The 25146-nt window shown below is 50.0% G+C and overlaps 9 protein-coding genes across 9 annotated transcripts; 3 read left to right on the top strand and 6 right to left on the bottom strand.

The window, feature by feature from the left end:
- Positions 1-481: 481 nt before the first annotated feature.
- On the bottom strand, positions 482-1630 carry ABOM_006548 (putative erythromycin esterase; the record flags this gene model as incomplete). The annotated part of the gene is made up of 1 exon (XM_022533677.1): positions 482-1630. The coding sequence occupies one exon, from the start codon at positions 1628-1630 to the stop codon at positions 482-484; it is 1149 nt and encodes a 382-aa protein (XP_022388321.1).
- Positions 1631-2186: 556 nt separating this feature from the next.
- ABOM_006549 (uncharacterized protein) lies at positions 2187-3470 on the top strand (the record flags this gene model as incomplete). The annotated part of the gene is made up of 4 exons (XM_022533678.1): positions 2187-2550; positions 2670-3032; positions 3091-3354; positions 3418-3470. 4 exons carry the CDS (start codon positions 2187-2189, stop codon positions 3468-3470), a joined length of 1044 nt encoding a protein of 347 aa, XP_022388322.1.
- A 170-nt stretch (positions 3471-3640) lies between these two features.
- On the bottom strand, positions 3641-4625 carry ABOM_006550 (putative inositol phospholipid biosynthesis protein Scs3; the record flags this gene model as incomplete). Its single annotated transcript, XM_022533679.1, has 2 exons — positions 3641-3742; positions 3816-4625. 2 exons carry the CDS (start codon positions 4623-4625, stop codon positions 3641-3643), a joined length of 912 nt encoding a protein of 303 aa, XP_022388281.1.
- A 570-nt stretch (positions 4626-5195) lies between these two features.
- Positions 5196-8087, bottom strand: ABOM_006551 (beta-glucosidase; the record flags this gene model as incomplete). The annotated part of the gene is made up of 6 exons (XM_022533680.1): positions 5196-5429; positions 5490-7540; positions 7601-7653; positions 7711-7755; positions 7811-7953; positions 8028-8087. The coding sequence occupies 6 exons, from the start codon at positions 8085-8087 to the stop codon at positions 5196-5198; spliced, it is 2586 nt and encodes an 861-aa protein (XP_022388280.1).
- A 4691-nt stretch (positions 8088-12778) lies between these two features.
- Positions 12779-13874, bottom strand: ABOM_006552 (SDR family oxidoreductase; the record flags this gene model as incomplete). Its single annotated transcript, XM_022533681.1, has 3 exons — positions 12779-13055; positions 13163-13764; positions 13830-13874. The coding sequence occupies 3 exons, from the start codon at positions 13872-13874 to the stop codon at positions 12779-12781; spliced, it is 924 nt and encodes a 307-aa protein (XP_022388279.1).
- Positions 13875-15673: 1799 nt separating this feature from the next.
- Positions 15674-16489, bottom strand: ABOM_006553 (bZIP transcription factor; the record flags this gene model as incomplete). The annotated part of the gene is made up of 2 exons (XM_022533682.1): positions 15674-16405; positions 16469-16489. 2 exons carry the CDS (start codon positions 16487-16489, stop codon positions 15674-15676), a joined length of 753 nt encoding a protein of 250 aa, XP_022388278.1.
- Positions 16490-17158: 669 nt separating this feature from the next.
- ABOM_006554 (uncharacterized protein) lies at positions 17159-18000 on the top strand (the record flags this gene model as incomplete). The annotated part of the gene is made up of 3 exons (XM_022533683.1): positions 17159-17693; positions 17757-17838; positions 17889-18000. The coding sequence occupies 3 exons, from the start codon at positions 17159-17161 to the stop codon at positions 17998-18000; spliced, it is 729 nt and encodes a 242-aa protein (XP_022388277.1).
- A 961-nt stretch (positions 18001-18961) lies between these two features.
- Positions 18962-22011, top strand: ABOM_006555 (putative C6 transcription factor; the record flags this gene model as incomplete). Its single annotated transcript, XM_022533684.1, has 2 exons — positions 18962-19475; positions 19559-22011. 2 exons carry the CDS (start codon positions 18962-18964, stop codon positions 22009-22011), a joined length of 2967 nt encoding a protein of 988 aa, XP_022388276.1.
- A 1128-nt stretch (positions 22012-23139) lies between these two features.
- ABOM_006556 (putative vacuolar sorting receptor (Mrl1)) lies at positions 23140-24672 on the bottom strand (the record flags this gene model as incomplete). Its single annotated transcript, XM_022533685.1, has 4 exons — positions 23140-23334; positions 23753-23879; positions 23951-24235; positions 24299-24672. The coding sequence occupies 4 exons, from the start codon at positions 24670-24672 to the stop codon at positions 23140-23142; spliced, it is 981 nt and encodes a 326-aa protein (XP_022388275.1).
- Positions 24673-25146: the final 474 nt, after the last annotated feature.

The raw sequence follows: 25146 nt of genomic DNA on the forward strand, positions 1-25146 counted from the left end.
TGAAATGTCCCATCGTTCTGTCAGTGTTAACGGAACAGCCCAAGGGACCATGAGGCCAACCCCCCTCATCCAAGCTACTGGATAGTGAGCGAACGTTGGATATGATGAATATGGGGGGGGGGGCAGAATGGGTCCTACTAATTGATGGATCGGCGATTAGGGCCGTCGGAAAATACGAGCCAGGGTTAGACTCTTCGAAACTAACGGTCGTTAGTTAACTGCGTGGTTTATTAGATCGGCTTCCGTCTTAACTCCAATCTCCGGACGGCACAAACATCGAGCCAGCGTCAAGTATTAGAAATCGAGAAATCGCTTGTTTCTGTTACCTTCTCCACGGATCTCGTTGAAGCCGATCTTTTACATAAACAGATATGACTGTGATATGGTTCTCGCATAAATCACAATTCTTGTTCAGTGCGGATGTCATGGACATTTGTGCACAGATGATCGATCATACTGGCTCTACTTTAGTTGTCGTTCATTATAATCCAAAAGGATAAGTCTCCTCCTTTCCTAGTGGCGTCACCGGCTCATGTTTTTCTAGTGGCTTCAGAGCCCGTGTCTCATCGAACCATACATACCCATCAAACTGATTGAGCAGGTCTGCTGCCGAATAGTGGGATATCTTCTCTGTATCTGGCCGGTAAATCACACCAATAAATCGTTCAAGCCGGAGAGGCTCAGCTTCAAATGCAGCCGCCAGGTTTGGATCGATGCGGTCCCGTCGCAGATCGATCAAGAAACTCGGGATTCCCGTATTGTGAGCGACACGTTCCCAGCTATCTTTCCGCGAGGGACGAACATCCATGACCTCTACGTCTTCGTCCCATTCGTGCGCTGCTGCCACCGTGCCAGTGTGCGTGCCGCAGCCAATCAAGGCAACATTCTCACGGCCGAACTGCTCACGGCATAGCTGACCGATATTCACTTCTTTGCGCCAGGTCCCCATACTGGTGTATCGTGCGTCTCCACAGTGAGAATTGTGTGCCCACACCACGGCTTTTGTTCCCTCGGGCTTATGACGCAGTGTTCGACGGAGAGTATCTACCATGTGTGTATCGCGCAATGTCCACGACGACGCGGAGCTGTAATACATAACTTTATAGTAGCGCTCGGCATCGCGCACCAGATACGCATTTTGCTCACTGCTATGGTACTCCTCGCCGTCATGGCGGTCTTCGGAGTACTCTAGTCGCCGTTGTAGCAAGTCACGAAGCGTGTCTAGCACCCCCTTCTCACAACTCTCCATCCCGCGCAGTGAAGCGAGCCCGTACATCGCGGGATCGTCTACCCATGGCTGCAGACAGCTGTATCGCTGACGGGCAACTTTACCGGCAGCTGGATCAACACGGTCGAGGTAGTCAATCACCGCCTGGATCGAGGCTCCCAAACTGTATATGTCAAGACCGTAGAACCCGGCTTTCTTGTAGTACGGTACTTGCGTGTTGTAATTGCGCATCCATTCGACCAGCCCCTGCATCTCGCGGTTGCGCCACATCCACGTGGGAAACCGAGTAAAGGGATCAATGGGCGTCGAGTGGCCGCCAATATTTGTCTTGGGGCCTGGACGCTGACGCACATAGCGGTCGATTACTTCAGCGTCGGGCCAATCGGCCTCTACGGCTACCATGGTGAAGCCATGGTGCTCGATCAAACGCTTGGTGATCTCCGCCCGCGCGGTGTAGAATTCCGAGGTGCCATGCTGCCATCGCCCAGAAGGACAAGACGACAATCAGCGAAGCTGTCGAAGTTCGAGCTGAAGCTGGGGTCTTGGATGTCCGGCAGGGGATGGGCTGCCGCTGCGAATAGTTCCTGGAGTTGTGACATGGTACAAACCTGTCGGAACGGTCGCATAAAATTCCAAAATCTGCGATTCATGAATCAAATGTTGTAAACATAATTGCTCGATATTATCAACAACTGTAGCGAAGCAAATTTGTTAGTTGTTCATTTCATTGTTGGGTGAGCGGCAAATGAAATCACATGCCCCGTCAACGGCGGTCATCATGACTTCACACATCTCCATATACGCCTTCGCCGTTATCAAGCCAAAGAGCAAGCATCCAAGCCTTTCCAGGTTAATGTAGGTCATGCCATTTGCCAATTACATATTCAGAAGATCTATTTATCCAGTAATTTTAAGCAGAACCTACAATAGTCCTCCATATCCCAGCATTCGTAGGATCATGTCAGATGCGTTCCCCGACGTCACCTCTCGCTTAGAGCGCTTCCAGGAAGCTCAGGAATCATTGTATGGCGACCTCCACTCTATCACCAATCCCCAGGATTGGACTCCACCTCCGCAGTCTGGCGGCCATCGCGGCCGATATCTCTGGACTGACGCTTTCGGTGTGATCAACTTCATCACCCTTCACCGTGAGTACGAGAAGGCTCTGGCGTCCTCTGCCTCTGCGCCTGATGACCGATACTTGACCCTGGCGCGTCGACTAGTCGAAACAGTTCATGACGTGCTGGGGCGAACGCGGGATGGTCAAAGTCGCCTGCCCGGTGCAACAAATGACAATCCGATGGGTGGTGGACTGCGTATTGGTAAGATAGAAGAGCACGGCTCAGATGGTGATGGTCAATACCATCACTATTTAACCATATGGATGTTCGCCCTCAACCGGCTATCGCTGGCAACAGGTGATCCAACGTACAATCGGCAGGCGATAGCGCTGGCCAAAGCCATCCACCCTCGGTTCTTCATCGGGCGCATTTGCCCCGGCCGCGGATGGTGTGGAAAATGTCGACCGATCTGACCACAGCACTGGTGGCCTCGGAGGGCAATCTAGACCCGGTCGATGGATTTGTGACATTTCGGTTGCTGCAGGCGGCGGCGATGCAGATGGGCGAGGGCGAGGTACTAGCTAGTGAGATCGCAGATTACAAGAAAGTAATGGAGAGAAAAGGGAAGCAGTTTGTGACGAGTGATCCGTTGGATCTGGGGATGAGCTTGTGGACAGCACATTGGTTCGCAGAGAAGGAGGACTGGGCAACAAGATTGTCCGGTCAATGCTTTGAACAAATTTGTATGTCTCTAATTCTCGTGTTGTCCCTCTCGTCATGGTTGGTGATAACATCAGACAGATGAGCTCTTTGAGGTTGACCGCTACCTCGACCGCAGCCACAAATATCGCCTGGCTTTTCGGGAATTCGGGACTTGTATGGGCATCAAATGCATGTCAGAGCAATTGTCTGAGAAAGAAAGCGCCGTCGACCTCAAAGTGTATGCCAACAATATCCTGGACTCATGGAATATATACATGCAAAGATCACTCGCAACAAAAGTGACTCCGGATGATCTCCGCCCAATCACGCGGGTGATGTATGCATCGGCACTGCTACCAGGAGGTTAGTACATCAATCCCCGATGCTGCAGCACGTTAACCAGGTTGGACTGACCGTAATGTGCAGCTTTTGCCCGCGGGTACTTAGGACCAGAGCCTTTGGCCAGGCCAGTGAACTAACCAAACAAAGATATTGAGCAGTCAAAATGTACTTGGAAAAAACTCATGTGTATATTCTGCGTGTAGTACTCTACAATATGCATCATTGCGCCAGATACCGTGTATGCTCGACAATATATGTCCCGGGTGGCAAATCGTATCAACGTCAAGTAAAGAGAACAATGAACACTCTATACGCCAGGAATGCCCACAACATCCCTCCAGGGGATGACCCGCCGGGGCACAATGTAGATGATATAAACGGCGCTTAGGGCGATAAGTAAACCAGTCAACTGTCACGTATTAGTCAATCCACAAGGAAAAGGTGTTTTGGTTAAAAATATGTATGTCAGAGGGGCGAAATACCTTCTCGAACCACGTATGGAACCAAATAGCAGTCATCAACAACATCCACCAACTCAGGCCCGTAACTGCACCGACGAACCATATGGACCACTTCCTCGGCCCACTCAGTTCGCGATCCCCGTCCTCCGACTTCTTGCTTCCCTGGTCGATGTCCGAAGCGCCCCTCCATGCTCCAATTGTCTCGAATGCCAGCATCGCAGTCGCAAGAACCAGCATGAACACATGGCCGCTTACATCATGGCCGCCTCTCCATGCTCCACCGGCGGACTTGCACGCTGTAGCCGTCAACAGTGTGTGGAGTGAGGCAGAACCCTCTTCAGCCTGCGGGACGACCTGCTCACACTTCCCGCCGGAAATCACAAAACTGCGATCGATTATTGCCGGACCAAAAAACCATTGTGTAGTCAGGTACCAGACTAGGGTAGCCAGAGAATAACGAGCGAGCGCCTGACCGATCCGTCGCGGTTGTTGACTGGACGAGGTCGTGTACGGGAGCTGAGAAAACAGAAGGGAAGCGAAAGCCGCAGTCACCCAAAGCCAGCCAACTTTCACAAAATAGACATTAAAGACATTGTCCTTACGGGCGAAGTAATTGACGGGGTGTTGGGGGAGGTTCACATCGGCGGCGATTGAAGGGGCTAGAGGAGTCGGATGGTCGGAGGGAGGTTCTCGAGTGCCCTGTGCTGTCGGGGAGAGGACAGAAAACAGCGATCCTATAATTAAAGTAATAGGATAGACAAGGAGGGCTGCCGTAGGTGGTTGGTATAACCGCGGTATTGTCGGAGAAGGGGATTTATCTGGTGATGCCATTGTTTTTTTTTTTTCACCTGCCTATTTTCGATCGGTTTTCGATCCCCTTTTCTTATCCTTCCACGTTTCCTCCGTCAATTTACCCGAGGATGATAAATAAAGCAGAATATGTGATAAGGTCAAATAGAATTCCGGATTCACGCAATTGAGGTAGAAGTTGTGTAGATGACTTGGCGGAACCGGAAGGTAGTTAACTACGCAGTAATCGTAATAGGTAGATTTAAATGACTAAATTACATTTAGCCTCGGAGAGGAAGGGATGACGTCGATGGGGACGCATGTGCCCACCCGCCAGTTTAGTTTAATTATATAGCTTCACCACATTCGCCACCAACATCTTCGGATTATAGAAGTTGATAAATGTATTCATTGCTAGCAGTTCCGGTGATGAATGAAGTGAGAAGAATATTTAGATTAATTTTCTTGATCGGCTCCGTGAGTCAATCCACTATTCCAGCACTTGACTTCAACAATGAGAACTAAACCTACTCAGTATTATTCTACCTTAGGCCATTTATAAACATGTACATCATAACTTGGGAAATGCGCTGTACAACCCATAATTGCCCCTTACTGAGCCTTAGGCAGCGAGGCCTGGAGCGGCAGTTTCCGTGACGAGTTCCCAACGTAGATCGTCTTGGGGTAGGGGGTAACGGCCCAGTCCTGAGTCGAAACGTCCCAGTTGGCAAGGTCACGACGGGTAAGGGTCGTCGTCCACACGACCTCCTGCGATGGAGTCAAGTGCAGACGCTCAAACTTGCGCAGCACCACCTTAGGCTCATTCGGGCCGCCCAGGGAAACGTACTGTGCGGAAGAAGTTAGCATTTGATAATCCTTACACCCCATCCGATCAAGTCAACTTACCAGCTGAGGAACTTCATAACCGGCGACATTGCCCGTGTTCTTAACCTTCACAGAGACGCGGAAGAGATCTTCGTACAGACCGGGATTACCGCCGGCACCACCGCTAGCGGGCAAACGGGGCTGGGCAGACCCATCCGTAGCGCCTTCAGGAATATATTTGGAGTCTTCCCAGCCGTAGTTATCATCGTCAGACGATGCCTTCAGGTCGGTAGAGTTAATCCATGGATAGATAAACTCATGGATCCTCTCTAGTCCCTCCGGATACACGTATTCCGAAGCATCGCCAGTTTCACCAAAGTTCTTTGCAGCTTCAGTCATGCCACTGGTGGGAGTGTATTGGGAGGCGTTCAGGGGTTTAACATGGAGGTCGGAGAGTTCGAAGGTGGTGTAGCTCAAGCCGTAGCCAAACTCGTAGATAGGGGTCTCGTTGAACTTATCAAAATGGCGGTAATCGATGAACACGCCCTGGGTGAAATCAGACTGGGGCGCTCCGTTACCATTGTTGGCATCCTTGACCAAGGGAGAACCATACGACTCCCGGGTCTTGCCCCAAGTGAAAGGAGACTTGGCGCCAGGGTTGACACGACCGTACAGGACATCGGCAATGGAGTTACCAGACTCCTGACCTGGCAAACCAGCCCAGAGAATACCGGTGACATTGGGGTGATCGTACCATTCATCGATCAAGACTGGTCCAACAGAGTGGATGATGACAACGGTATTGTTGCAGTTATTCGCCGCGGTCTTGACCACATTGTCACCGTTCTTCCACAAAGTGATGTTGTTGCGATCGCCCTCGTTTCCATCCACACTAAGATAGCCTTCTCCCGAGTCGGAATTGACGAACACGAGAGACACGCTGGCCTGACGGGCAGCCGCAGCGATCTTGTCGAGCGCCCAGCTGTCGGTCACGGCGAAGACATTACCACGGCCCTGAAGGACTTCGTTCTGAATGGCCTGCTCCGGTGTCACGAGGTATGGGAAATTCGCAGTACCACTACCCCAGGCCATGGCAAGCGTACCATTATCGCATCCCCGGTCATCACAGCCGTTAGCACCCCATGCGTTGGAACCCGCATCCTCTCCCAGAAGGGCGACCAGCTTTTCCTTGCGGCTCAAGGGCAAGGCACCCTTGTTCTTCAGCAGGACGGTGCTCTCCGCGCCGATGCGACGGATCAGGTCGGCATGATCACGTTGCACGTCCACAAATTCGTTGACCCTCTCGTAAGCACCCTCCGAAACATGGTTATGCGCGAAACCATATTCGTCTCTGGTCCACGAGCTGAAGTTGGGAGGAGTATACTTGGTGTCGCGACCAACCTTGTAATAAGCGGCCATGATACGGACGGCCATGTCATCAACACGCCATTGGGGGATTGTACCGTTAAGAACACCGACCGTTAAGTTTGCGCCCCAGAAAGACGTGCCACTATCGAAGGTAACATCACCGGGCATCGACATATCCATACCTGCCAAAGCAGCGCCTACGCCGCTGTGATGGGCGGTCCAATCACTCATGACAAAGCCTTGGAAACCAAGTTCCGCCTTCAAAAGCTTGTTCAAAGTTTCGCTGTTCTCGCAACCGTAGCTGTTGTTGATTTGGTTGTAAGAGCACATGATAGCACCAACCCCAGCGCGTACTGCATCCGCGAAGGGCCAGAGATACAATTCATGCATAGTCTTGTCATCAATGTTGGAACTCAGACTGTCGCTTACGTTGAATCCATAGCCGGCGGCCTCGGGTTGTTGGCGGAAATGCTCTTGTTCGTTCAAGATATAATGCTTAGCTGTTGCGATGACACCAGCATCTTGAATACCTCTAATCGTCTCTGCAAACAGCACACCGGTGAGGGCTGGATCGGGTGAGAAACCTTCCCAATTTCTACCGCCGTCCGGGTGAGCACCGAGAGGGCCAGCAGCAGGGCCCAGCTGAACGTCAATGCCCTTGTCACTGAACTCTTCACCCATTGCCTGACCACGGAGGTAGGCGAGCGTCTTGTCCCAAGTGGCAGCGACATTAACACCCGCAGGGAAAGCTGAATTGTAGTCCGCTGCGCGTCTACTGTCAGCAACAAGTTAGGAAGAAAGGGGAAATCAAGAGCCACACGTACAAAAACGGATACCCAGAGGACTATCCTGCAAGCACAGGCTGGGAATGTTAAGTCTACATTCACAACCATTAGCCTTCTGTAAGGGTGTGATGTCACGTTGGATTATTTACCTGGGAACACTGCCAGTTTGTCCAACACATCTCTCTAGCTGCCATCTGAAAATGTGTTAGCTGATCGAGCCCCAGACATGCTAGAGTATACAAAGCTTACCCCGTTCCCGTCGTTAAGTTGACTTTCTCTGTCAGCGTCATCTGGGACACTATGTCCACAGCGCGTTTGTACACTTCCGCCCATTCACCCTGACCATCGGCCCACGGGGAAGGGTAGAAAGGAGGGGAGTACGCGAGATCATCCTATTCAGAGCGAAAACTGTTAGAAGGAGGATTCGATTGAGTACGATAGCACTGTATAGGATCGTGAAGCATACATTGGCATTGACTACTGAGGCAGCCGCCAATGCGGCCACCTCGAACCAACCAAACTTCATGATAACGTGGGAGGTAACCAGCAGAACAGAAAATGGATACCAGGTCACCGCAGGATGCTCACCAAGAGGGATTGTTGAATGAGAGAAAATCACCCAGAGTGGAGGGGAGAAAGATGATATAAATAACAGCCGGCATGGCAACGAGGGACCACCCGACGCCACCAACAATGGAAAAATTGGTTAAGTACAACGGATGATGTAGTCCTTGCTTGCGGTCTCGGCACAGCTACCCACTGGCCGTCCCGGCGCAAGCTGTCACGCATGCAGAGGGGGAAAAGGGAGACCCGCTGTTTGCTCTGTGATCGGCGTGGGTGTTCCAGATTCAGCGACGCGAGTGGAACAAATTCCATCAATAGATGCAATGATGTGGGAGGAGCTATGATGGATCTTTTCAAGGGGAAAAGAGGAATATGAGCAAGGGAACCAATAAACATTACACGGAGGAAAAGGCAATGGCAATCCGATTCGTTACCCTGTAAACTAACGGGGTACTCGGCCCAGCAACCTTAGAGTAACTGCTGTGTTGTCAGTCAGTGCACATTGTTGCTCGGCATGTTGAGCCATGGCTTGAGAAAGTCCATCAGGTGGCCCAGTGAGCCGGTTGGAAAGGCATTTGCCCCGCAACAGCAACCCTGGCGCGCGTTGGTTCGTTGTCTTTTGGACACCGGAAAAGACAAAGAAAACTGGGGAACAACAAAGGGACCATCAGGTACGTCCAGTACGGGGAAGCTGGGGGCGCTAGTGCGCTTCAGGGGTAGTTCCCTGGTAATCGGATTACAGAACCGCCGTCCCTTCATGCCTTCTCAATATTGTATATCCAGTAGGCACTGCTGAATTTACGAAGGGTTAAGACAGCAATGATTATAGTTTATTTCTGGTCTAACATTCCAGCTCCTTATAGAGATCCCTGAGATGCCTATCTCTTCCAAGTTAAGACAGTTCTTTCGCAGGAGTTGAGACACAACAAGGCATGCTCCTGTAGGACAAAAACTGGATAGATACAGTATGTGATCTATGTTACCCCTAGTTTGTACGCAATATCCATTTCGGGAAAAAAAAAGAAAAAAAAAAAAAAAAAACAAAAAAAAAAAAAAGTTGGCCTTGGGCGGCCATTAAACTAGGTAGGATTCAGGAAAGTACCAAATAGACAACATTACACCATAATTTCATGGCAAAGGTGAATTAGAGAGGGAAAAGAAAAAAAGAAAAAATCTCGTTGGTTAGACCATGCCATAATCTTAATGACCAGACTAAGATCACAAGTTCCGCATCCGTCTACCCAATACATGGGTGATGTTACCGTATCACTGCGAGACCAGCCTCCCCCGCATCTTCCGATCTTTAGAAGGGTTTGCTGGGGAAGGGAATGAGTTGGCTCACCTTTTTCCGAATCACTTTTGAGTCGCATGGATCGTCACTGTCTCTCCTGCCTCCTACTAGTAGATTCCCTTGGGCAGGGGGCAAGGGGTGTAGCGGGCACGTGTCCTGTACCATGATTCTAGATCTATTCTATTTCTATACATTAGAAATCATTCCGTAGCTGGGACAATTGGTTGCAACGAAAGAGAGAAGGAAAAAAAAAAGAAAAGACGGGATCGATAGATTGTGATCATGCACTCGGAGTGGAGTCCAATGTCTACTTTCATCGCTTGATCGCCCTCCATTACTTCCTGATTCAGGCCTTCGTCGGCCAGACACCGACATCATTTTATCCATTTTAGCAGCCGATGGGTTCAAACCCTCTCCACGGATCATACTATCCATCGGCATGGCTCGCGTTGTTCATAATCCCGACAGATCTACTCCGTAGCATGGGTGCCCTTCTATACTATGTACAATTGGAATGTGGTCCCTACGACATCCCGGGACGATCTTGCAGAGCCTTCGAGATCTTCATTCCAACGATGAACTATGTTTCCGTCTACAGTAGAGATCGCTTGCCACATGGCTGTCAGTTTCACCTTAATCCAAACTTCGAAACAAAGCTCGTGGAGCCATCTAGAATCGGTACTGGGGCACGGACGGCCTCCTCTTACCTTCTCCGTCGGTGTGTAGAAGGCATGATCCCGGAAATGGTCCGAATGCGAAGATTCGGGGTTGTGGGGAATCCACAAATTCTCCGTGCGGCGTTTATTGTTGAAAGTGAAAGGAGTCAAAGGACTCTCGGGTTTCCTCATGCTTATTCCGACAATCTCATTTTTTACGATCATTGAAAGTTTTCACCGGTACGGAGGACTAGTGAGGGTTTTGAGTGTAGACAATAAGGTATTGCTTTTCCTCCGCCGCGAAGGGTTCCTTGCTACACCACGATTTGTTTAACAACACTAGTATTAATATTTTTCCATATTGAAGTCTGTACCAATAGCATATATTACCACGCAAGGTGAGTGTGCTACCAGGAATCTCAGTATGAGGCCACTTCATACACAGCAGCAATTAGTACTCTGCTACATTATTCAGCATTAACCGGGATGCGCAATTTAGCCTGTTTTACAGTTCATTTTTTTTAATGCACTGCGGAGTGCATAGTGTCTGTCCAGCATGTAAACAACCCCCACTCGGTGGTATTTAATAATCCATCTCATTTTGCCCATCTAACTAGTATATGGCTTCAGAAGCCAAGTAGCAATAACAACTTGACGTCATTCTCACTACTCCACTGCCTGAACACACAATCAAGACGTGCGGTTGTCACTTAGACAGATGAGCCAGCCACTGCCTAGATCTTGGCAAACAGGCAAGCAAATCTTGAACCGCTACTTACTCGGAGTAAGATTCCCCACATTTCACGACGACCGTGGGGTAACCGGGGATCTGGAGTATCTTCAACTGGCCGCAACCCCCGAAGCTACCGCAACTTGCACTTTAGCAATCCGATGGCGCTCGGATTCCCGTGTCTTCTGCCGATGTTTAGCCATAAAGAAGGAAATGGTGCCTTTCCCTTCTATACATGGCAACCCCATTGTGCCCTAATCCGACTTTAGAGTTATTTTTTGTAACTTTGGACTGGAGAGTTCAGATAAAAAGTGTTGGGTATGAAAATTGACCGCGCGGGGTGTTGGGCTGCTCCTAGACTGCCCTTTGCCTTCGCTTCTGTTTCCACAGATGAGCTACAGGCACCTCGGCTCTGGGTAACGGTACTCTGGGCGGTGCTCCGGCATTGCCAGGTTGCATTCTATTGCTCTAACCGGAGTAGTCTACTCGGTGTCCCCGGGCTTATGCATCTGCTGTCTTCCCGAGGGAAATCAGAGTACGCCGCTTGGGCTTGAACCCGCACTATAAATTCGATATGATACTGTATCGGGTCCGACGGCTAACAAATTGGCAAGCCGCCCATTTCCGAGTAGCTTCTTCCCTGTAATTCTCTAGAATGTACTGTTTCCATATAGCTTAACGCATTGTGCCTAAGCGTGGTCTATGAAGAACGAAGGCAAAAAAAGTACGCGCAGTGGGATGGGCCCATCATGGAACTATACCATAGAATACGATCAGTATGTACCACGTACTAGAAGCCTGACAATGCAGAACGATTCGGCTTTGCTACTACAAGTACTGGCTCTAGATTGCCATTCTAACTTCAGAAAATCGCATGGACCACTCGACCTGCTGCTAGTACTATTGGGAGCCTAGCATAGCAAATATGAGCTTTAGATGAAACTTGGAATGGCAGAAATCAAGACACTCATCGGTCTCTACTATTCCGCCATCAAGAAAACCATGAACGGAGAGTATAATGACGATTTATCTATACAATGTGTATACAGACGCGACATCTAACGCAAACCACAACACATGCTTGATAGCACTTCGAACTACATGCGATACAAAGCTCCACTCCAGAAAAAGCAACCTACAACCCTGTACCCCATTGCACAGTGTAAATCCCAAAACCATTTTCCCGCATACCCACCTCACCCAGGACCGGACAAAGACATATTCGGCCTCCACAATCGCTCACCGGGTTTGACGAACTTTTCTCTCTCCAACCACCATTTCTCAAGGTCTTCTCCGTTACTAAGGCCAATACCGATAGGTATTATTATGTTTAAGTTCCTAGCTCCAGTTCCAGTTCCGATCCCGATTCTCTCTCTGCTGCATCGGACCGTAGGAAGATCGACAACATGACCCGGGAACGGCATAATAGCCTAAGTGGCTATTCATGCTAAATACCGGGTAAGGCAGCGAAATGGTTCCATGGGATTTCCCGAGGAGCATCAAGATGACGGGCCGGGTCGGTCGGCGGAATTGCGGTGAGTTGTCGGGTAATGGATGGGTCATGGTTATAGCATTTTGGAATATAGCTCCGGGCTCTGGTGAAAGGTTTGTAAGAGCTTTGCCACTAATCTTTGACGTAAGGGTCGTTTGGGGCTCTTTTCTCGAAAGTTTCGTGGGGTGTTTAGACTGTGACTTGGTAGGGCTATGTTTGTTCATTCCCCTTAGTGGTGCTTACGTGTTGTTCGTTCCGTGGGTTTGCGGAACCATGCTCTCGAGCTGGGTAGGTCCTGGCTATTATCGAACGTTTGGTTCAATTACGATGTTGAATTAAGGTTGGCTCTCGGAGGTATATGTTGTAGAGAAACCCATAGAAGCTAAGTACAATCTGAAGAGATCCTTCCCATGATGGTCGTCATAATATGTTCACAATATGTACGTTAGCTGTTGATGGCAAGGCCTGCCGCGCCTCAGGTAAATCAGAGCTTGGCATCTCGTGGAGCACCCAAAGAAGAGCCATTAAATGGGCTGATGTCTGGAATTGCATCCGGGAGATCAGAGTTCTCGCCATGCGCCAGCCTGAACAACGGTTCCCAGACGGTGACAGCCCGTTTGGTGATATGCCCATTGCCCAACTCTGGAAGATGATAATAGATCAGTTTATCTGCGGAGCATTCTAGCAGTTCACCAGCCATGCCCGTTTCATCTTCTAAGAATATTTGGACTGCGTCGAGGACCGTCTTCATCGGAGTCCGGCTATGGGGTTTCAAGTTAGCAACCGCTCAAATATGAATCAGAGTACGGTATATGGGGAAGAGAGCTGAGAAAAAGCAACGAAACGACTTCGAATGGACAGAACCTACCATTCCGGAGCCACAGCCTCGATCATTTCAGGAGGAACAATGGGCGTGGCAACAATACCGGGCAAGACACAGTTTATATGGATGTTATCCTTGGCCTTCAACATTGGTGCAACGCCACGAACAAATTGATTGACTGCTGCCTTGGTCCCACTGTATTCGGGATACGTTCTATGAGGGAAAATACCCCCGATACTGCCGGTTACCACAATCCTTCCGCCCGCCTCGGGCCTGTTGTGCCGCATAAAGTGCGTTGCTAATACAGTGCCATATACGACACCTTTGAAATTTATATCAGTGCAAGAAAGGTCCGGCTCTGGAGGGACGTCCTCAACGCCTTTATCACGCCGGTTAAGAAGATAAAGCGAGGACTGGTCACCCACGCCAGCGTTCGCGCACAGGACATCAATTCTCCCCCATAACTGGAAAACGTTTTTGAAGACGGCAGCCTGGCTCTGATAGTTGCTGACATCTGCCTGGAAAAAACGTGCGTTCTCACCCAGGCTCTGCACTAGATCGTTTCCAGCCTGGGTTCGGCGGCCAACACAGGCGACTTTCCATCCGCGCGAATGCAGGTCACTGGCAATATCGGCTCCAATGCCCGACTAGCAGAGGATGGATGTGGAGTAAGTGGATCTGTCATCCTCTATTGACTCAACGAAGTACTTACAGTCGCGCCTGTTACAATGGCAACTCTTTTATTCTGTTCACCCATTTTCTTCGTATGATATATGTGTGGGTGACAAGAATTGGGAGAACCAGCGTTCAAACATTGTGCCACATGCTAAGAACCACTACTTTTAGTTTAGACTGCAAGCGCACACAAATAGCTTCGGAGGTATTAACTGATTGCTGGCTAGTCCTTGCCTATTACCCGCAGTGGAGAAAGAGCCCTACGCGATGTGACTTAGTCTCTTGCCATAGCGGGAAGTCAGGACTCAGGAGGCGATGCAACATAGAAGGGGGGGAAAGCCCAGACAGAGTACAAGAAATTATATAAGAAGCGCTGCTATAACTAACTATCCGTTATTCTGGGTGGTTAATGCGACACCCTTAGCGGTAAAGTGGCTTGCAGGTCAAAGCTCTTCCCCGCTGTCATAATGGGGGTCTTGTCAATCGTCGTCCTTCTAGCGTTCTGAACCACTAACGATGGATGAGCCGAAATAGCACACGATCAACACTCTTGCTTCCTTGAATATACAAAGAGACTATAGGCCGATTGGCGGGTCCTTTGCCACAAGTCCCAGCATGTTATATCAGTGGTTGAAATGGTGTGTTCAGATACAACAGCGGCATCATTGCTCTCGGAAGTATTATCAAGTTCATTGGTGAGCACAGGTCAGGCCACCACGCTAAAATACCAAGCCACTCCCAACGGTGGTCAGCCGTGTGCGGACCTTGCGGTGCCTTAGCCATCTATAATGAGTCAAGCCGAAAGTATATTCACAGGGGAACTTATTGCAATTCGTTCGCAGCATGCATCTCACAGTTCGTCCCATGCATGCTTGGTTTGGTTCAAAAGGATGGTCGCTCGGTAGGAGGTCCCTCGAGTCAGGATCATTAGATTTAATGGGGGACTAGTACTAAACAAGGATAGGTAACGTGACATCTATCTATCGCAGGGCAGGTTGGAATCGCTGTGGACTCCGTATGACGGTATTGCCCAAGCTATACTTTATTCTCCATGTTGGGTTCTAGTCCGACTTTGATTCTGAGCACCCAGCCTGATCCTTACATGGAACCAATAAAGCAAACCAACTGAGCGAATGCAATATCTCCGCCACATATTGAAGCACGTACATATCACAAAAGGAACGGTGTACACTGTTGTCTCCACCAGTAAGTCTCCCATAAATGTATAAACGTCATCGTTGGCTCCTGTACTTGCCGGTGTCATAAGCAACCGGCCGGTTTGTTATGATGTATCCGATCACATACCAATGAAAGTATGAGACTTCCACCAATAGTTCGCGCAAGAAACTTGATTTTAACCTCGGTATTAGTGGCTTACTAGTGGAATACCACCCGAGCCAGTTTGTCATTAATTAGTCCTCATAGCGTGGATGAACACAGAAATTCGTTGGTCCAAAAGGAATCTCTGGTGGCACCCTTCTTAGGTTAGTATGATGCGATATACTGCAATGTTGGTTCCTTCCACAATGGCAAACTAACAGGTCTTGGAACCCTGGTCTGGTAAGAGCACGCTGGAAAAAAAAATAGTGCTGTGGAGTCGTAGTTATCATAGACTCGATTGTGCGGGCGGCAATCGTTGCACCAGTCGCAATTCCTTCAGCGATACAACCAGTATCCATACTCTTGGTGTGTCGACAGTGGCCGGTTTCCAGTCGTGACAGTTAGCCCTCTGGTCAGGTTTCCGGTCCCCTGAAGACGATGCATTTTTGCCAAACAGCTTGCCAAACGACGAAGATGGGCATGGAACCGCCGGATTCTTGGTAGTGGCGGTCAATAGAACACGCTTATGATAAATAAACGATGATATCCAGGAGGTCGAAACTAGTCACCACTAATCTCATCTAGAACCTGAAATAAAATTTGATTCTGCACTCTGCATCCTTCGTCAGTTGTAAGGCCATTAGAGAAACCTGCCCAGAGCTTTTTCTGAATCTCTGCCATATCCAAGCCACGTCTGTTATGTTGCTTGATCAGCTCCTCCGCAATCGCGCAGAGGGTCGTATTGAGAACATCATAACTAGTGGGTCGTGATCCCGCTGCTTCATCAGGAAGACAACCACATATTATAGATTGACGTTGATTGGATACTTGTTGATCTGAAATCTCCTGAGGTTTGGCTTTTTGAGCGGACCTTGCAGCGCCCTGGAGGACGTCTGTCTTTGATGAGCTTCCTAACTCCACTATGTGGGGGACCTCGGAACCCGCCTGGCACCTAGGTAATGAAGGCGGACTCCCACAATTGTTCCGTTGGTTCTGCGTGGCCGGGGACTGTCTTAGAGCTGGAATGGCAACCTTCTGGGCCATGTTTGGGTCCTCCACTGCCTGAACATATTCTGCAATGATTTCGGTAGGAAGCCCTAAGCGAGAAAAAAGAAGTTTCAAGCTCCTATTTTCGGCTTCCAGCTTCTGAACAGCCAGTCGATGCTCAACATCTTTTTTATGGACTTGTTCTTGGAGAGCCACCAGCTTCTGCTCCAAACCACGGATGTGCTCCTGCTTCCTAGCACGGCTCTTGCGTTGGTTTTCTCGAACTCGAGCAAGCTTATCAAGTTTCTAGCAACGGGGTCAGACAACTCAGTCACTGACTGGGTGGTACTAGATCTCCGGGGCTTCAACCTTTTGATTGGTATTGTCCATTACTTAGTTTATGCAGCTAGATGGTAATGTTGGGCTGAGTACCATGCTTTTTGAGGCAAGGAAATTACAGTTTCTGGAGACTGGACGGCAAGAAGCCCAGATCGACACGTGACAGGGCGACTTAGTCGCAAATTAGCTTCACTCCACCCGACCGGGAACGGTAGTTAAAGTAAGATCTCCCTCGGCACATCATCTCTTTGACCAGATCAGGGAAAGAACACTTGGGCTTGGTTAAGGTGATGAGCAATGAGCGATCACTGGGTCCAGTGGAGCAGCGCATCATAATAGCGGTATTTTTGCTGCAGCTTGCGGCGGGAACATCCCAGTCAAGTGGAGATGAAGGCGTCTAAATCCGGACAGGTCATGGCTGGGTTGAACCACTGTTCCCTCCGTCGAATGCGTAATAAGATCCATAAACCCTTCAAGTTGACCATACACTGGAATGGAGATTGAATCGGGAGGAGTGGCGCCTTCTGTACAACGTCATTAGCCGTCAGTCTCCTGCTTATTCATTCAAGAACTAACAATAGTCGCACTCTACCCTCTCTCCCACCGATTCCTAGGACGGCTTCTGTTTCACGCTTTCTAGGCTTGTATTGATCGCACATTCAACTGCTCGGGCGGGCGTCACTATCTAGTGTATCAATACAGCATAATTCTCTTGCAGCTATGGTTTCTACGCGACACCATCCCCGCGACTTTCCGCCTCCATCCACGGGAAAGGCTTCCTCGCCATCTCACAACAACGATGGCGCTACAAACCGATGGGTACATGCGCCGTCGACTGCCATTGTCGTTTGGCTCGTCTTGTCAGTCCCGCTAGTCATCTGGAATGCAGGCTATGTGTTGCTCCGGCCGCATAGCATGCCAGGCAACAAATTGCACTCCCCTATTTGGATTCCTTATGCGCTGTATGGAACCATTGACTATCTCTACGGCTGGCCGGCGTTCAACGCTCGGAACGGGTTCCCAGCAGCACAGACGGTCTTGAACCTGGTGGAATGTGTCGGGTACATCTATTACCTTTGGATTGTGTATAGGTACGGCGTCTCAACGTCGGGCGGTCGCGGGCAGCGCAAAGCCAAAAAGGGGCTTAGGTGGATGTTTAGAACCGAAAAGGTGGTCTCTGGCCGAACTGGAGCCATTGCCCTTCTAGTCGCGTACAGCGCATCTCTGGCGACTCTCAGCAAGACTATCCTCTACTGTGGGTGGTGACAAGCAGAATCCTGTATCCTGGCTTGTTGTGCTGTACTTACAAGGACCCCAGGGCTGAACGAGGCTTTCTCCGGCTTCGATAACATTGGACATAACGACGCTGTAACTCTGATCTTTCTATGGATTATACCAAAGTAAGCTTCTTGTGTCATCACCTCACTTCGTTCGCTTACCGGTGGGCCAGCGGTCTTTGGATTGTTTTCCCCGGCTACAACATGTATGTTTTGGGCGCAGAAATCGTGGCTTCCCTTGACAGCGCCGTGCCACGGCAGCGTGTTGGGCGACCTAGGTCGTAGTAGGATCCGTTGCCGGAACGGCATTTATGCGGGGGACTGTTACATGGCATGCCACGCGTGGAACATGAACCGCAGCCGAACGAAGCATCTTGGGATGTGATCATTCGATGCGTAATCTCATATGGCGGTGACGTTTTAATCTTAGATATGTATAGTTAACTACGGAGTAGTCGGGTTGCTAATGTAATAGAACGAATCATGCAGTGGGGGTCCGGGCGACGACCACGCTAATGTCAAGCGCAACACCCTGAAGTACACCGGTCTATCTTCAAGACGAATAAATATGTTCGTAAGGATCGTGTAGCGTATTCACCTAGGACAGTCGATAATGGACCGTAATGTCCCCGCAAGGGGGTTTATACTCCATGTCGAAAGAGGTTGGGAAATGTCCCGAACCATGGAAAGAGATCCTCCAGGTAAACAGCCTGAATTGTCAGGCGCCCATGCTTAGATAGTCGGTTATAGATTCAAATAGTTAGTACGTAGTAGCGGTGGTAGTTCGTCTACGGTGAGGATCCACCACCCACGCATCCGTTTTCATAGTTGGACTATTGGAAGTATAACATAATAATAAAAAAAAAAAAAAAGGGAGAAGAGACTCACCAACCAAAGGTGATACTCAAGAGGATCCATTCTCCTGGGACCCGATTTCCAAGCATGTCTGGTTCACCCAATGGCCGGGTTCGCATATAACTGGCAAGAAGACGGGGTTAAGGCACCCATTGACTTAAATCCAGACTCGATGATTCCTTCGCGACGTTTTAGGTGCATGAACCCGGTCCCAAGAAGAGTTTAGTCTCCAACTCGTTCACCTCCACTTTTCGTGTTTCTCTCTACTACGGTGAAGGTTGGACCGAGCAAGAACTTATCCCTCAACCTCCCCCGGCGACGCCCGTAGTGAACCCGAGTTGTTCTTCCTTGACTCGGGGCCGTCGCCCAAAACCCATTAATAATCCCCAGCATGACGACGGCCAGCAATGCCAAGCCGCCACCGACCGACCCTCATCAATCTTCCCCATACCCACCAGCAGCGACCGCCTCATCCCGCAATTTTGTCCCGTCATTCTCCCGAGACCAGGACGAGAACCCTTGGACCTCCCCCCAATCGACTATCTCCAGCCTACCGAACGATGACCCGCGTCTGGCTCTTGGGGTACCTGCACCCGTCATGATCCCGCCCGAGTCCGACGAGTCCCCCTTGGCCTCCTCCGCAGGCCTAACCTTGGGGCACGACGATATCGCCCTCCCCGACGATATCGACACGCAGAGCCGGGCCAGTTCGCGCGACCCCGGGAGCGTCCAAACCGGGGGCGATCTCGGTAATCTCTTAGAGGGCGGATACGACCATCTCCCCGAGGACGGGAGGGGCGATTCCGCGCAGAATGGTGAGCAAAAGAACGATAAACCAGCGTGGAGCGAAATGAAGACGAAGGCTGGGAAGGAGCGAAAGCGCCTACCCTTGGCGTGCATCGCGTGTAGGAGGAAAAAAATTCGATGTTCCGGCGAGAAGCCGCATGCAAGCACTGCTCGCGCTCTCGCATTCCCTGCGTATATAAAGTCACCACCCGGAAGGCAGCGCCTCGGACAGATTATATGGCAATGCTAGACAAACGGTTAAAGCGAATGGAAGATCGTGTCATTAAGACGATCCCGAAGGAAGAGACAAGGGATATGGCGGCCATCGGGCGATCAGTGGTCCGCCCTCCCCAGCCAGGGCAGGCCTCGAAGAGCCAGAAGAAGCGGACGGCCGACGAAGCTTTTGCGAATGAGATGGACGAGTGGGCTCGTGGAGAGCGCAAATCTTCGCTGGATATCTTCCCAATGCGTCGTGAAAGTAAGATTAACGATAGCACTGGTTTGATGACTGAAGGGGCAGAATTTTTACCCTCCTTAGAGATTCAAGAACATCTAGCGGAAGTTTTCTTTGATTGCGTCTATGGGCAGTCTTACCTCCTGCTCCACAAACCGAGCTTTATGCGCCGATTGAAGGCCAGGACTGTGCCGCCAGCTTTGATCCTGGCAGTTTGCGCCGTATCGGCTCGATTTTCAACTCATCCACAGCTTAACTCCGAACCGCCTTTTCTGCGCGGAGAGAATTGGGCCAACCCAGCTGCTGCAATAGCTTTAAGCCGCCACGACGCACCCAATATCACGATTCTGACGGTCTTCCTGCTGCTGGGTCTGCATGAGTTCGGAACTTGTCATGGCGGTCGAAGTTGGTCTTTCGGGGGTCAGGCGTTGCGGATGGCATACGCTCTGCAACTGCATAATGAGCTCGAGGAGGACCCGCTATTGAGTCAGACGAATGGTGGCGGGTCCCAGCTCAGCTTTACAGATCGAGAGATTAGAAGACGCACTATGTGGGCTTGCTTCATGATGGATCGTTATAACTCGTCTGGAAGTCAACGTCCACCTATTGGAAACGAAAAGTTTATACAGATACAACTACCGATCAAAGAGTCGCATTTCCAGATGGAAATCCCGGGACCAACGGAGGATCTGGATGGAAATGTTCCCAATCCTGTTCCGGAAGATGTGGGCCAGCTGTCCAACGCGAAGGACAACATGGGGGTCTCTGCCTATATAATCCGCGCCATAGTATTATGGGGGCGTATCGTGGACTATCTAAACTTAGGAGGAAAGAAAAAAGATGTCCATCCACTGTGGTCACCCGAGTCGGGGTATACGCGTCTCAAACGACAGATTGAGGAGTTTTCTGCATCTCTTCCAAGCCATTTAGCATTCACTTATGAGAATCTCCAGATTCATGCGGCCGACAGGATCGCCAACCAGTTTCTCTTTCTGCACATAATCATCCATCAGAACATGCTATTCTTAAACCAGTTTGCCATTCCGTTATCACCGGGAGGACGTCCCCCGCGGGATATGCCCAAGGCTTTCTTGAGCAACGCTGGGCGGGCCGCGGTAGAGGCGGCTCACCATATCTCTGTGCTGATCGATCGCGCGTCAGCATACCCTCTCACCGTTCCCTTTGCTGGTTATTGTGCATATTCAGCCAGCACAGTACACATCTGGGGTATCTTCTCCAAGAACTCCCAGCTCGAGGCTCGGTCGAAGGAAAACCTACGATATACTTATAGATATCTAAACAAGATGAAGAAATATTGGGGTATGTTTCATTATATGGTGGAAAGCGCTAAGGATCGATACCGGCAGTTTGCAGATGCTGCCATTAAAGGGTCGGTTGTCACACAGAACGGCAGCCAGATCTCCGCAATGTTTCAGTACGGTGACTGGTTCGACAAGTATCCTCATGGTGTGTCGAGGATGCATTGGGAGGACCCAAACGCTCAGCGGAAGAGTAAAAATGACGATGCCGTGATGAGCCAGAAGGCCGACCTTCAAAGTGTCGAGGACTTCTTTGCCAGCCTCTCCCCGACGTCACAGCCCAGCGTGCCAGGTCGACAGCATTCCAGGAAGGACAGCAGAGGTGAAAGTCTGTCTGATATGGGTCAGCCAACCTCTCAACCGATGGTTGACATCAACACTCCAGGGATGATGGGCACGCCTGGAGCTGGGTTCCCGCAGCCCGCACTGTTCAACCAGGCTCGTGGGCAACTTTACGGCCAGTATCCATTCGATTTCCCTGTCCCAGCCGACCAACTACCCCAACTGGATCGACAGTTTGTCTACGGCTCCTTCGACGGTCTCGATCCGTCCACCAACTTCATGCCTCAAGACAATCCGCCCATCTCTACCGTAAACGGTGCAGAGCCCTCCCCAGCCGCCCCAGACAACTCTGCCATCTTCCCGGGCCAACTAGATCCCAACGCGCCCGCTGGGGTAGGCGAGTACTACCAGCCAAGCGCCTGGTTCCTCCCCTTTAACCTCGACCCCGTCAGCGCAGGCGTCAGCCTCGACCCAAGTCCCGCGCAGGTCCCCGGCAGCGGAACCCCGGGCATGTCCACCTTCAACGCGGGAAACGTGCCCATGGGCACGTTTGACATGGGAATAGCGAGTGTGAATCGAGGCCCTCACATGAATGAGTAACGCAGGAACCGGCGGCGCTTGATGTTTTAGATATCACGGCGGATATTTGTTTTTCTTTGTTTGGTTTTCTTTCGGGATCCACTTGGCGAGTTTTTGTGCGGCTTGTATGGGATGGTTTGGAAAAAGAGATGGTTGGAGTTTTGTTATGATCTCTTGATATCTGTACGGTGGCCTTATGTGTATATCTTCCTGGGGTTTAGGGAATATTGATCTCTTCTGATGGTGTGGGTATGTATCTTCTGGTGTTTTATATCTTGGGCTGGATCATGCTATGTGGTTCCGATGTGAGGTGTGAGTTCTTGGGTAAGTATTTATCCTGTGTCATCTAGTAAAGAACATATCTGTACATCCCGCATCTCAATAGGAAACAGAAAGAAAAAAAAAAAAAAGCCTTCCCAGCATCTGGAAACCCCTACTTACACTACAGGTGGGGACTGAGGTTTCAAAAGGATGCAAGCAAAAACAAAACAAAAAAGAAGTGCATCATCCGTGAATCGAACACGGGCCTCATCGATGGCAACGATGAATTCTACCACTAGACCAATGATGCTAGTTGATGTCTCTTCACTCAAATTCATGCTATATATATCAAAGGTCACAGCCAATGTCTTAATAACAGGGACAATCCGTGATGACTGGACTCAAAGACTGGCCAGGATTATCGACAACTTATTTTTTTTGGTAAAGACTGCTAGAATAGGGAAGCAGCATGGTATTGGTGTTCAGGAGGGTCGATTGTACATACAGGTTGCTGAGGTCATGAATAGTAATAGTTGTCTTTTAAGGCTACGTCTTTTGGGGCGTTTATTCATTTGGTAGCATGGGTGGTTCTTCTCAAGATACAATATCTTACGTTGTTTCTCAGCTTAGTGGAAGACTTTACATAATCCGTATATCAGGATCGACAGCATAACTCAATATGAGACCTGGTCGGCAAATGGAATGCTAAAGCGAATATCATATCCGTGTTTGGAAGCGAAGGAATTCGTAGCGCCAATGACCCGTATTCGTAACAGTCGAGGGAAATCTTACACCAACATGTAATACAGTAAAATCAGACATGACAATCATATAACGAACAGGCACAGCAGAAAGTAAAGCAAAGGAAAAAGGGAGGATCATGATATATTAATCCTCCCATTCTTCGTCTAGTTGATCTATCAGTCGATTTTCGGCATCGACATCTCTTCCAGAGTTTCTCCGCCCGCCGATCGCGCCGATGAACCCGCCGCGCTGGCTGCCGCTGCGGGTGTGGCCGAGAGCCGGCGATCGTTTGAAACGGAACGCGCGGCCTAGGGAGGAGCCGACAATGGTGAACATGTCCTAGTTACGCTTGCTGTTAGCGATGGTTCCCAAAGGCGTCATGGTTTAGGCATATGAGAAAGACACAAGTGGAAGAAACCCTGCTAAACAATATAACTATTTAACGAGATCACTGGTGTCCAACATTCAAGGGCTAATCACAAAAGCAGATCCTGCTGCTGTACACAGAAAACCACGGTTTACCCATGTTCAACATAGGTCTAAATGATTATATAGCAAAGAGAGAGGAAGAACATAGACCAGATGCTGAAAGTACCGACTCCCTCGATGTAATTGAGCTCTAGACCAGCCAAAGCGGCATTCAATCCATCCTCGAAATTGGTAGCTTCGCAATATTGAGCTCCTTGTAGGAACCTCGATCATGGCGGCGCGCTCTGGAATGAGCCCGCCGAAACGGTATCAATGCTAGTATACTTACTTTTACAAAGTCGAACATGCCTGCCCAGAGGCTGTAGTTCGGGCACTGTCTCCAACCGCGTTGGTGCATCACTGTCCGCTGATAAGCGCAGCCACCAACAAGGTACGCGACGACGGCGATCAATCCACTGCAGGACGGCGTTAAAACCTTTCTGATTGTTCCCTTCCATAAACGGCCCATCGGATAGGTAATACTCACATCACACCGAATATACCGGCTGGGCCAAGGCCTTGGCCGTCGGCCGGGGCCACGGCACCACAGGCGGCAGAGCTTCGGACTTCAAAGAAGTATGTGCACTGATCCATAGTTCCCACAAAGGACGCGGTTGCCTGATGTGCTGGAGCGTCGCGATCGCAAAGAAACGACATAATCGTCGATTTGGTGCGCGAGGCATTTCCGATAAGTTCCCCAGCACAAGGCGAACCATCAGTGTAGTTCAAAACCAGCTTGCGACCCCGGAACAATGGCTCAGACGCTTGTTGCCTAAGAACAAGTCAGCCTGTTTTCTCTCTGGTTTTAATTGTCACAACCCGCACACAAGCATACCCGATAGAATAAATCTTGCCCTCCTTCTCATAATATGCGCTGATATTCTGCCACCTTGCACGGTCGACTCCCACCACATCTTTGATATTCTCCACCACCGGAGCGCACACGTTTATTGTGAAGTTTGCATGGTAGTCATGACCCTTGGCATGCCAGCTTTCTGTGCGGACGTTTCCACGAAGCTTTTCGTCCTTCGTCTTCGGTGGGGATAGAGAGATTGAATTTAGATCATAGTAGAGACCGGTGGTTGGAGAGCGTGCCACACAGGGCGACAAGCCATTTGGGCTTGTTGAATCCGAGGCAGCATGAACGGAAGCATGGGGTGCTGAGAGAAGGAGGAGGAACCCCAGCAACGACGTAGCTAGCGACTTCATGATGGGAGATCAATCCCGCAGGGCGGATGCGGGATGAATAGCGATAACAATGATATAAATAAAAGGACCGAGATCGCCGAAGACGAGATTAATAATAAAAGAAAGTCCAGTGAATTGTGGATAAATGGAAAAGAAGGAACTATGGAAAGAGTGAGTAATGGGAGGGGAGAGAGAAGGATAAGATCCGAGGATACGTAAGATGTGATGTTGGATCTGTGGTGGTTCTCCAACAATCCACTGGAACTGCGGAGAAAACAAAAGGAACAAAAAGGAACCAAACGCAAAAAGTGCCCGCGGCCCCCGTCGGCCACCAAACATCCGACTCAGACGACAGACTTTCTTTTTACAACAAACACTCTTCTACCGACAGATAAATATCTTCTGTCCTGCCATTGGAGAAGCCCACAGCTTCCTACCTCTTTTACAGTCTTGCCTGTGGGTTTCTCTGGCATACACGCAACCCCTTGGATCGCG

This window comes from Aspergillus bombycis (genome assembly GCF_001792695.1).
Source record: "Aspergillus bombycis strain NRRL26010 chromosome Unknown contig00053, whole genome shotgun sequence".
Classification (NCBI taxonomy): domain Eukaryota; kingdom Fungi; phylum Ascomycota; class Eurotiomycetes; order Eurotiales; family Aspergillaceae; genus Aspergillus; species Aspergillus bombycis.